The sequence below is a fragment of the Urocitellus parryii genome, chromosome 7 (genome assembly GCF_045843805.1).
Source record: "Urocitellus parryii isolate mUroPar1 chromosome 7, mUroPar1.hap1, whole genome shotgun sequence".
Taxonomy (NCBI): domain Eukaryota; kingdom Metazoa; phylum Chordata; class Mammalia; order Rodentia; family Sciuridae; genus Urocitellus; species Urocitellus parryii.
In genome coordinates this window covers 38102184-38114595 of record NC_135537.1, presented here as the reverse complement: position 1 = coordinate 38114595, position 12412 = coordinate 38102184, and the positions used below count along the sequence as shown (strand labels likewise).

General features: G+C 35.7%; 2 protein-coding genes across 2 annotated transcripts in view; one reads left to right on the top strand and one right to left on the bottom strand.

Annotated features, from left to right (window-relative positions):
* Positions 1-1414: 1414 nt before the first annotated feature.
* Rida (reactive intermediate imine deaminase A) lies at positions 1415-12185 on the bottom strand. The gene is made up of 6 exons (XM_026384148.2): positions 12013-12185; positions 6898-7003; positions 4791-4845; positions 4453-4521; positions 2787-2842; positions 1415-1833 (listed from the first exon to the last, which is right to left on the bottom strand). The coding sequence occupies exons 1-6, from the start codon at positions 12075-12077 to the stop codon at positions 1771-1773; spliced, it is 414 nt and encodes a 137-aa protein (XP_026239933.2). The 5' UTR covers positions 12078-12185; the 3' UTR covers positions 1415-1770.
* Positions 12186-12284: 99 nt separating this feature from the next.
* Positions 12285-12412, top strand: part of Pop1 (POP1 ribonuclease P/MRP subunit) — a 33522-nt gene continuing 33394 nt past the window's right edge. The window contains exon 1 of the mRNA XM_026383377.2: positions 12285-12370. The gene's annotated coding sequence lies outside the window, so the exon portion shown is untranslated. The remainder of the gene's footprint in view (positions 12371-12412) is intronic.

The following is a 12412-nucleotide window of genomic DNA, read 5'->3' as shown; positions in this document are numbered from 1 at the left end:
ATCTATCTATCTATCTATTTATTTATATGCAGTGCTGAAGATAGAACCCAGTGCCTCACATGGGCTAGGTAAGAGCATTTCCCCCAGCCCCATAAAATGTGGTATAGAAGTGAAAAGGCAATCTCACAGATGAACATAAAAACAAATATCCAAACTATTAAGAGTATAAAAAATATGTGTGTAGAAATGACTGAAAGTTGTTGACAGGGTTTTTTAAAAAAATAACTATTATTCCAATTGTTTTTGTTTGTTTTTGCCTTGTAAACTAGTATCAAAGAACTGCAGCAAATAAACTCCAAACCTTCCCCCGCACAAAATATGTGTATGTATGTGTATATATATACATATATGTGTATATATGTGTGTTTTTGTGTATAAATACATATATTGAAGCTAAGTTGGGATGCACAGTGGATTCTACATCACAAAATTATTGTATTTTACCATAGTAACAATTTTACCACAGGTACAGAAAAAAGTTCAATAAATTTCAACAAACATTTTTAACTCCATTGTCGCCTCAGTGAAGCCTTCCCTTCTTACTGAGCTTTAAAGTGTAATAATCCCAACCAATATCGTCCAAATCTTTTGCTTTGCTGTTTCCTATGACTCTTAACAACCTAACATATAATTTTGTGTTATTTGTATGTATAATAATGTTATGGCAGCACTGCTATAATATAATTTTGGAAACTGTATTGTTTGGAGGAATCATTACATCACCTAAGGTATATCCACACAAAAGAATACTATAATAGTTTTAAAAATGCAGAAGATTTATACATATGTTTATGGAAAGATATTTAAGACAGAAAGTGATCTATAGAATAATGTGTACAGCAAAGTCCTATTTATATAAATAAACAAACAATCATAACCCCCAGATAATCAAGTATTTAATGAATAAAACTCTTTAACAGAGGTTCATTCTCTTTGGGAAGGTAAGTAGACTGGAGAGTGAATGTGGGGAATTTTCCTTTTTCTTTGGCATAATTCTGAATTGGGATTTATTCTACAGAGGGGAAGTATTTATGTAATAGTTGTCTAAGAATGTTGAGAGACTTTAAAAAACCAAGGAACAGAGATGTATGCTTGTAGTCCTAGCTACTTGGGAGGGTAAGGCAGGAGGACTGCTTGAGTCCAGGAGTTCAGGGTCAGCCTGGACTACACAGCAAGACTCATCTCCATTCCCAAGAAAAAGAATGACTTTAAAGAACAATCACAAGGTGATTATATATAACTTGAATACAACAGTGTAAAAATATACAAAGTTAAAAATAAACTTAAAGAAGTGAAGTAGCTGGTGATTTACTTCATGGTTCCCTCCCCATTTTTATTTGGTAAATATGTTTTCATGTATAAATTAAACTGTTACAAAATAAGTGAACAAAATCACAAGTAGGGAAATCTGCATATGTATTTTATTTCCATTAGAAAAATATTGTCTATATAAAATTTTGGTCCATTTTATTCTCCTTTACTTCTACAACTCAAGAGTGAATATTTTACTCAAGTAAAAGCAGAATCACATATCTAACATGAGAACTAAATACTTCATATCATTTAATTAAATAGAATGTAATTGAATTGGGCTCTTTATGTAGCATCAGTAACTGGATTCATTATCTAATATTCAATTCATGTCAACTCCCTCTATGATATGGTATTTCCATGATAACTACAGATATTTTAGTCACATGTACACTTTCAACATCAATTGTAAGAATCAAAATGTTAATTTAAAGACATGATGAGAATAACACTGCCTACTTATAGACCTGCTGTTGTGAGAGGTCCCTGGACAGCCACTGCTTCAATCTCAATGCGTGCTCCCTGTAAGGTAAATAATCAAACAATGTTTTCATTATTTTGTACAAATTAAGGAGTTTAGTAATACTTTCCAAAAAATGTGAAGCTAACAGCAACACAGTATTTTTTAAAATAAACTTTTCAAAGCAGGAAAGAAGAGAAATATTCACCAAGAACCTACAGCAGGCCAGGTTACCATGCTCCCCACTTTCATGTACATTAGCTCATTTGATTCTCATAGGCAGCCCTATTAGATAGACAATCTTCAACTCATACAATGAAGGTTCAGGCTGATTAACTGTTTCCAAGTCAAAAAGGTAAATAGCACAGGTTTGATCCTTGTCTTGTGATTTCAAATTCAGAACTCCTTTTACTATACCCAATAACTTACTAAGTTTGATGATAATGATCACTACAAGTAACAATTAATTAAAGCAATAAAAATGCCACTCTTAAATTTTGTTCAGCGGAAAGTTACAAGTTTAAGTCAGTAAAGGCTTAAACTTCTTTATAGGAATATTGTGTGGCTAAAAGCATAGGAAAAGAGCTTCTAGTGAAATTAGAATACCAAACCAGAATGGTGAAATATGGACGCCATAGTAGAGAATATTTTTCTAGTGGTAGATCTGGATTTTTTATTATACGATAGCCAAATGAAATTTTTATTGCAGAATTAAAAGCCTGGCTCAATTTTATTGTTCTCTAAGTAACATTATGACAATACAGCTGTTTCTGTGCTTTTTCTCACAACTTAAGTACTGATTCTGTTATGTTCATGCCTTATAAGGCTTCCTAATGTTTTTCCCCTGCATGTAATATGGGATGTTTACTTTAAGACTTTAAGTTCCTGGGAAGCAGGGACTATATCCTTTCTTTATTTTTAATTTCCTTTCACAGCACTTAACTTAGTTTGGTATATTCAGAAAACAATGTAGCAATTTAAAACTGTGTACATTACTCATTTTAACTATACTTACTTTGGGTAAAGCAGCAACCTGGTAAGCAGCTCTAGCAGGAAAATTACTCTTGAAATCTGAATTTAAAAGAATTTCCTTTTAGTTTCCAGACATTGTACTGTTCAACCTCCATGATCAAGAACCTGGTAAGTGCTACAAGGACTAGTCAGTTCTTAGATATAAGTAACATTTCAGGAAAAAATCTCACATTCAGATCTGTTTGATAAACTGTTTTGATGTATTATAATTTTTAATGCTTTCCTGTCAGCTTTCTGAAAAAAAAATGAAATACATACTCTATCATTTTGATCTTGTTTGATAGGAATGGGATTTGCTCTTTGAAGTGATATTTGCAAACCAGTTAATCTTAATAGGGAATGTCTCCCTAAATCCCTATATCCAGCAATTTTGGCAAGTACTTTCCTTCCCTGTTTTGTTATTTGGGATTGGATCCATTGCTTTATCGCTGAGCTACATCCCCAACTCTTTTTGAGATGGTATCACCAAATTGCTTAGGACCTTGATAAGTTGCTGAAGCTGGTCTTCAACTTGGAATCCTCCTGCCTCAGCCTGCTAGAATTACAGGCATGTGCTATCACACTTAGCCTGGCAGGTACTTTTTCACTAATTTTGATCTTCTCTAGTCTTTTCTTCTGGAGACAATAAGTAATGACACTTTTTCCATGTGATTCCTTTGTCTCTTCCCAGGTGGGAGGGACACCCATTTTCCCTACTACAGCAGTGATAATATCAGCCTTTACTCAGTGCTTACAATATGACAGCATTTGTCTTAACTGCTTTACAGTTTGTGTTAATTTATTTAACAATTCAAACAATCCTATAGAGTAGCAGTATGTTATCTCCACTTTGCATATGAGGAAACAAGACATGGAAATATAAAATAACTAATTAGCTAGAGATTATGAGATGGTGGTTAGACCATATCATAGCATTAGCAAACATGAGCTATACATATCAGAAATGTTTATGAGGGTTTAAAAAGCCTAAGAAAGGTCTAACGGAAAATGGATTTATAGGTTTTTGTATATTATTTTAGGGAATGTAACAGAAATATCTTAGAGCTTTTTCATGGGGGTATATTGTATGTTTCCAGTAAGACTATTTTTTTTGGGGGGGAGAGGGAGTACCAGGGATTGAACCTGGAGGCATTTAGCCACTAAGCCACATCCCCAGTAAGACCCCACACAGGGTCTTGCTAAGTTACTTAGGGCCTTGCTAAGTTGCTGAGGCTAGCCTTGAACTTGCAAACTCCTGCCTCAGCCTCCCAAGTTGCTGGGATCACAGGCATGCACCAAGGCGCTTGGCTAGACTATTAATTTGGGGGGTGAATACTAGGGATTGAATTCAGGGGCACTCGACCACTGAGCTACATCCCCAGCCCTATTTTATATTTTATTTAGAGATAGGGTCTCACTGAGTTGCTTAGCACCTTGCTTTTGCTGAAGCTGGCTTTGAACTTGTGAACCTCCTGCCTCATCCTCCCAATCTGCTAGGATTACAGGTATGTGCCACTGTGCCTGGCCCATCTAGACTTATTAATTTTTTAAGAACAAGATGCCATTTCTTTACCATCTCCTGTCACTTTTAATTGATAATGGGCACTCATTTTGTTAACAATTCATTTCTCTTTAAAACTGTAAATAAGAAAAAAAGATAAATTACTTACACTGTTTGTAGATTTCATTGACAGTATTGAAGTCATTCATGTCAGCCAGCAAAACAGTTGCTTTGACCACTAGAAGATATATACATTCTCATTAGGTTTAGCAACTTGGTCTGATTCAAAACATTTCTTAGAAAAACCATATATGATTCTGTGTCTGTCTTGATTAAAATGGGACTGAAAGGGGTCTGAAAAAGTGAAGTTAGAACAGAGTTGTTTTCCAGACTATTAGACAACTTTAAAAAACAACATGGTATGACATTACTAAATGCCATGTTTTTCAAAAAGACCAAGGAAATATCAAACAGAAATTAACAGTGAAGGAAAACCAAGTTGCTTACCATTAGTGAAATCACAGCCTGCAGCTTTCAGAATTTCACCCATGTTTGTAAGAGCCTGTAAACCAAGGCAAAGAGAGGCCTAAGACACTGGTGTAATACTAAAGTTTTAATTAAATTCGGTGAATCATCTTTTACTAGTACCTCCTTGAGTAGCTTATGTTGCAGAAAAATTCTCCCCACTCTTTCTAGACTATTTCTATAAAGTCAACTCCTTCTTGGTTTTCCTTTAATGGAATGAATCTTTATGAAATACAGTGAAAAGTCAGAAAGGAAGTCCCTTCCTCAGTGCTAAAGAGTGTGAAGTTTTCAGTCAATATCCATTAATTAAGCTGAAACAAATAAGTTCTGGGATTCCTCATTCTATATCACTACTTTATATAATTCTACATCACTTCAAGGAGGTAGTGAGCATTAAAAACATGTTTTCTTTTAAAGTAATATTTGATGTTAAAAGGCTCTTTTTTTTTCCTCAAAAAACAATATTAGTGAATTTTGTATGTGTTTGATGCTTCAGCTTCCAGAAAAATATCAGTTTGTTACCAAATCCTTAACTTATTATTTTCAACTTATTCTTCCTCCTCACTTTACTGTTGAAAATATATGATTGCATTTTTTGTATTTTAAACTAATAATTAATCTAAATAGATACTACCTGAGTAAGACAAAAGTCTAAAAGCTGTGAACAAGTACATGCAGAGAAAAGATGTATCCTCTCCTTACTCCTTAGTAAGGGTAACAAACTGTTTCTAGCTTCTTGTTTTTTAATCTTTTACAGAGTCCATGCATAAATGAACATACTCTTAAACACACAAACATATACACCTGGCAGCCTATCGTGTATATGCTATTCTGCTCTTGGTTGGATTTTATCATGTAACAAATTATCTTTGAGAGCTTTGCTTAGCAATTTATTTGTATGGGTCTAGCATGATTTTTTCAACTAGTTCTTTATGAAAAGACATTTAGGTTGTTTTCTATCTTTGGTTATTATAAACAACTTAGTGAATGTATTAAGTTATAATTTAATTCTATTATTGAAATAGAATTGTAGGGGGGGATAGTGGAGGATAGGAAAGGCAGCAGAATATAACAGACATGAGTATATCAATATGTAAATCAATGGAAGTGTAACTGATGGGATTCTGCAAGCTGTATACGGGGTAAAATGGGAGTTCATAACCCGCTTGAATCAAAGTGTGAAATATGATATATCAAGAACTATGTAATGTTTTGAACAACCAACAATAAAAAAAAAGAAAAAAAAAAGAAATAGAATTGTATTCATCATTCTTTTTTAAAAGCACAGTATGTAGCCAGGTATGGTGGTACATGCTTGTAATCCCAGTGACGTGGGAACCTGAGGTGGAAGATTGAAAGTTCAAAGCCAGCCTCAGCAACTTAGCAAGACTCTTTCTCAAAATAAAAAGTAAAAAGGCTGGGGGTGTAGCTCAGTGGTTAAACACTCCTGGGTTCAATCCCTGGTACCAAAAAAACCAAACCCAGTCCAGCCGAACCAACCAAACCAAACACACTGTGTAAAACTGTTAATTTGTTTTTTTCTTATTAACAAATGCTGACTTTTTACTTCTGTGGTGGTGGCTTTATTTGTGTGTGTTGGGGGTCAGTGGCCCTAAAAAGAAAATTTCCCAATCCATGTGTAGGTGGCAACATGCTATTTGATTTTGTTGATTCTGGTCCTTTTTTTTTTCTTCTTTTTTGGTACTGGGGATTGAACCCATGGGCATTTTATCACCTAGCCCTTTTATAATTTTGAGACACAGTGTTGCTAAATTGCTGAGGACCTCTTTAAGTTGCTGAGGCTAGCCTGAAATTTATGCTCCTCTTGCCAAAGCCTGTTGAGTCACTGGGATTATAGGTGTGTGCCCCTGCATCTTGGCAGGAGATGGAATACTCTTTTTTGGTTGTTAAATGATTCATTAAATTTCCAACTCTCTTCAATCAAAAACTGGCTTAAGTCAAGTAGTGAATAGCTTAAAAGGCATTTATCTGTTAATGTCTATAACACAAGTCAGGTGGGGGGTTATTAATACTGATCAATATTAAAAAATCATAGCAAAGTGAATTTCAAATGTGGAAAATGACATACTTGTTTAGTTTCTGCTGCTATCCCTCCAGGTACAAGCTGTCCACTGGAAGGGTCCATGCCTATCTGTCCAGAGATGTAAACGGTCTTGTCCACTAACACTGCTTGACTGCAATGAACAGAAAGCTGGTGTATATATAAAATGTAAATATAAAATTCGGTGCTAAATGAGTCCTTTGATATGACACAAAATGCGCAAACTGTAAAATAAAACATGATAAATTAGACTTCATTAAGATTAAAAACTTTTATCAATAGACATCTTTGAGAAAATGAAAAGACAAATCAAAGACTGGGAGAAAAATATTTGCAAAACATCCATCTAATAAAGGACTTGTAGGTAGAATATATGAACTCTTTTTAAAAAAAAAATTGTGAAGAACTCTTTAAACTCAATAATATGAAGATGAACAACCTAATTTTAAAAATGGGCAAATGAGGGCTGGGGTTGTGGCTCACTGGTGGAGCGCTTGCCTCGCACATGTGAGGCACTGAGTTTAATCCTTAGTACCACATAAAAATAAATAAAATAAAAAAATATTGTGTCTATCTATAACTATTTTTTTTAAAAGGGCAAATGATTAAATAGACACTCCACCAAAGAAGACCTACAAAGAGCTAAGAAGTACATGAAAGATGCTCAAGGTCAGTCACTAGAGGTACCTATGCAGAGCAAAACCATAATAATATACCACCATACATTTCACTCATAATAACAAACATTGGTGAGGATGTGAAACAATGAGAAACACATATACTGTTTGTAGGAAAGCAAAATAGTACAGCCATTTTGGAAAATTTTGGCAGTATCTTAAAAATTTAAACATATACTCAACACACAACCTAGTAGTTTCTTTCCTAGGCAGCAACTATCCAAGAGAAATGAAAATGTATGTCCAAAGCCTTTACATAAATGTTCAGAGCCGCATTGTTCGTGACACCAATAAATAAATAAATAAAAATTTAAAAATCACTCATAGATCTAATTGTTTAATTTCAATTATATGAAATTTTAGACTTTTCCCTCTCACCTCCATTATTGGGGATTGAATCCAGAGCCCCAGATGTGCTAGGCAAGTGCTCTAGTACTCTAAGCCTCTATATGAAATTTTAGAAAAGACAAAAACGATAGCAGAAAGTAGATTAGTTGTTTGCTGGGTCCAGGGGAGAGGACTGATCATGAATAAGTTTGAAGGAATTTTGGGGGTGGGGGGGCGTGGGTGGTGTATGTGATGGAAATGTTCTAAAATTTGATTGTGGTAGTGGATATGACTCTATATGTTTACTAAAACTCATGAAACTCTATACCTAAAAAGCATCTTTTAAATAAGTAACTTACACATCATTTAAGCTGTAAAACAGAAAAATGCAATGCCAAGAGCACTAAAAACATTAATTATTCTCAGATAAGGTTTTCCTTTATGTAATCTTCCAAAGTTTCTTCATGCATATAGGAACCAAACAAATATATTTATCTCCCTCCTTTTACACAAAATATGGTACATTAAACACTATTGTACACTTGCTGTTTTCACCCGACAGTATATCACCAAGATCTTTCCATAACTATATGTAGAATTTTTCCTTGATTTTTTAAAACAGTTACACAATACTTCACTATGTATACTTTGTTTGCCTGATCAACTTTGCTTTCAATATTTTATTATAAATAAAGCTACATTCAAAACCATCACATATGCACACACATACATACACACAACTCCATGCACACTTCCACTGAGCAAGTAACCAAGCCCAGATCCCAGGGTCCTCTGGTTGAGTCTTTCTTATGGCAGTACAGGAAACTGTCTCATAGTCCCTATCTTCCAGGGTATCCTAGGGCTAGTGTCTGGTCCTGTTTGTGTAGCTGTGTAGGAACCAGTTGGTCCCTTGGATGTACACAGCAGGCACGATATAACTACTTGTTGATATTTTGCCCTCTAATCACTTAGTAACATAAACAATTTTGGCTATCAATAAATATCTTTTTAGGAGTACCCGTTGGCTCATGATGTGGGTTTTGGAGAGCTGAAGAAGATAGATTTAAATTTAGCAATAGGATTTAAAAAGTCTAGGAATTCTTTTCAACTATCTGGCTTTCACTCTAATTTGCAAATAAGTAACTATTGAGCTCGTTAATTTGTAACCTTTTCTCAGGTTGAACAGTTACCATTAGCTAACATGTCCATTAACTCCTCTGTCTATTAGGCCATCTGCTCTGGGCCCTTTACAAAGTACTTTCAGTTCTCCCCACATCCGAAACATACTTCAAGCCCATATGTATTATCATTTATCAAAAACTTTGTAAATAATCCACTTATTTTCAGACTATTAAAAGTAAGAATTGGAATTCAGACTATCTGAGCTATGTGAGTCATTTCTTGGAGATTTAAAGAGGTTTTGTTAACAAAAACTGGAAACTTGGTGCATGTGTGTGTGTGTGTGTGTGAGATGCTGGGATGGAACCAAGAGCCTAGGGCATATTAGGTAAATACTCTACCACTGAGCTACACTCCCAGCCCCCTTAATACTGAGTATAAGAATCCTACTGTCTGCAGATAGGCGTAGATAAGTTGTTAGGTTCCAGAAAATTTTAAAGTATGTTGTTCTGCTTTGAGGTCAAAGGGTAAAAACACTTTTAAAATCATTAACTCTCATGTCATAATCTATGTCGCATTAGGACTGGCTTGGGGTGTAATAACAAAATGAAAGCAATGCAATAACATCATGATGTTGCAATCTCTGAAGGTTCTGTCCTGAAGTATCTCAAAATGTGCTGAACTTTCTAGCTAATTAATGACAGCACCCATTCATCCCAAGGCCAGGCACTGACAGTTCAACTCACTAGAATTCTTTCTGGAGAAGACCCAGAATTTTCAAAAACTGTACTTGCTACAAACTCCATGCACAAAAACTCTTCTTTCCAAATGGTTCTTAAAATATGTCCAGTTGACTTTATCAGGATATAAATAGTTGGAGTGTGTTTTTTCTTCACCGTAAAATATTGACAACAAGGTCCATTTCTAGTGACCTGTGTTTGAATCCTTTGGATACAAGGTCCTGGAAAGTCTTTATCATGAAGCTGGCTAATGGCCTTTCTGTCACACTGGCACACTCATAGATTCCCCTCTGTTCTGTTAGCAGCTTCCACTTCCAAGTCAACCAAGAATATTCATGACATGTTTTCATTCTTCAACAAAGAACACAGTATTTCTAAATAGGTCAAGAGAGGTGAATGCTTTTAGCAGGTTCTAGGACAAAGTGTCTTGTATAACATCACTTTGGTTTTTGTTAAGGGTCACTTTTGTTCTGAAGCAAACAAAAAGTGTTACTCTAAATGATTTAGGGAGAGAGTTTAGGCAGAAGGAGGAAAAAGATTACTGATTTTTGGTTATATTGAAATATCTCTTAACTATGCTCTCTTTTTCTTCACAATTTCTATCCAAAATACTCTCAGAATTCTCTTCTTAAAAGAGATCTGGTTATTTCTTGCTCAAAAACACCTGATGGTTTCTCACTACATACAAAACAAACTCTTTTGTTCAGCAATGGAAACTGCCACAACCTGGCCTCTGCTAAAATCAAATTTCTGTCACTTCATATTTAATCCCTACTGTTATCTTATGAAGTAGTGCTATAGTGAAGTCCATTTGGAAGACAAAACTAAAGTCAGACTTGCAAGGTCAATTCAAAATACACGATACAAAAATTTCAAATGTAAAATCCAACTCTTAAGGAGTTAATTCCCAAAGGGTCAGTCACACAGTGGATCACAGTACAAAAATTATTCCCTTTTCAATCCTTTTTCAATTTTCCTATCCTGAAGATAGCAAACTAAATGATTAAGGTTGATTTCTAGAGCCCATTGCCTGAAATTCATATTGTTAGACCACTTCTCAGTGGTCTTCTATTTGGAATGCCCTTCACTCCATGACATCCTGCTAATGTTTTTAACAAAGTTTCACAACAGTGCTATATGTGACAAAACCAATCTTCAAAACTCAATTCAGGGACTACTTCTCACAAGGAGCATCCCTAAATCTTTTTCTTTCTTTGCCCATTATAACTATTTTCTCTTTTTTTCCTTCTTCCACATTTGTTCCTTTACCAATACATTTTATTTCTAATCTTACTATAATAATTACTGTTCTGCCACACATGAGTGCTATTTCTCATGCTATTTCTCAAGCTCTAGAGGAGGAAGCTAGGGCTTGAGTTCAAATCAAATTGTCACTTACAGATTAACTGACCTTGGACAATTTGACTTTGTCAAGCTTCAGTTTTCTTTTTGTAAAAAATGGGTAGGAATTAATAGAAAAAGGTGGTTGCTATAGTGACTATCATAAAGCCTGCACTAACTTTTTTTTTTTTCTTTCCTCCATGTGTGTGAAGGCCTTTCCCAATGGATTTCTTGGAACGCATTTTTGTATCCCTCAAATACTGGGCATGTAGGAGGGATTCAACATATGTTTGCCATAGTTAAAATGTTCCAGGTATAGAAACTTTCTAGTTTTGCTTCTTTTAATAGTGAACAGACACTATACTTTAAAAAGGAAAAATGGTTATAGGATATGCTTTAGTGAAGAATTTAAAAGAATAACAATTATGTTAGGAAAAAAAGAATGCAAGAACACATAGAATAAAATCCAATGGTTTTAAAGTTGAGATTTTTAAAAACTGTGCCTGTGTGCATTTTTTTTTTTTTTAAAGAAGCCTATTTAAAAGAACTTCTGACATGTAGAAATAAAGGTACACAGGGCAGACTTTCTGGCCAGTACCCATATATTAACTAGTATATATTGGGGCATTCTTAGAAAATTATCTTCGTTGTGATTTGCATTTGATTTGTTAGTGGTAAATGGGCATGCACAATGAGTTCATAAGAATCACAAATGCATTCCTATTCTTTGCCCATTAGAACTATTCTGCATATTGTAAAACGAGGGGTTTGGGTAGGTGTGCAGGGATTTGTGAAGCATTTCTAAGATCTCAGCTGTCGTTATAAAAGACAACCACATCTGTGACGAGATTTACTTCTTTGGTCCCCGAGGGGCCGCAGCTCCGACCCCGCCACCTCGCAAGCCTGGGGTCCCTGAATGCTCCTACAAGCCATATTACCTGTAGGGACCAATGGCCCCTGGGGCTTTCGCGGTGCTGATCACCTTTCTGATCAATGACGACATTTCAGTCTTCTTTCTTAAGCCCTTCCGAGAGAAGATGCCCCTTCACCAGCCCTGCCTGATTCTCGCTCAACAACTGACCAGCCTGGGTCAGCGCCTGCCGGAGGGACCCGGGGAGCGCGCTCGCTAGGTATTCTGGGAACTGTAGTCTGCGCGCGACTCCACGCCACGTGGAGGGAGGAAGCGCCGGGCTGGCGCATGCGCCGTGCAGCTCGCTCACCGCGTAGGTCGCCTTTGAGGGGACTGTCGCAGAGGCTTGTCATTCTGACCCCAGGATCCCTCAGAACGTCGGGTAGGTAAGTCGTGAAGCATTGATTCCTGCTGCCAGGGAGCTCGAA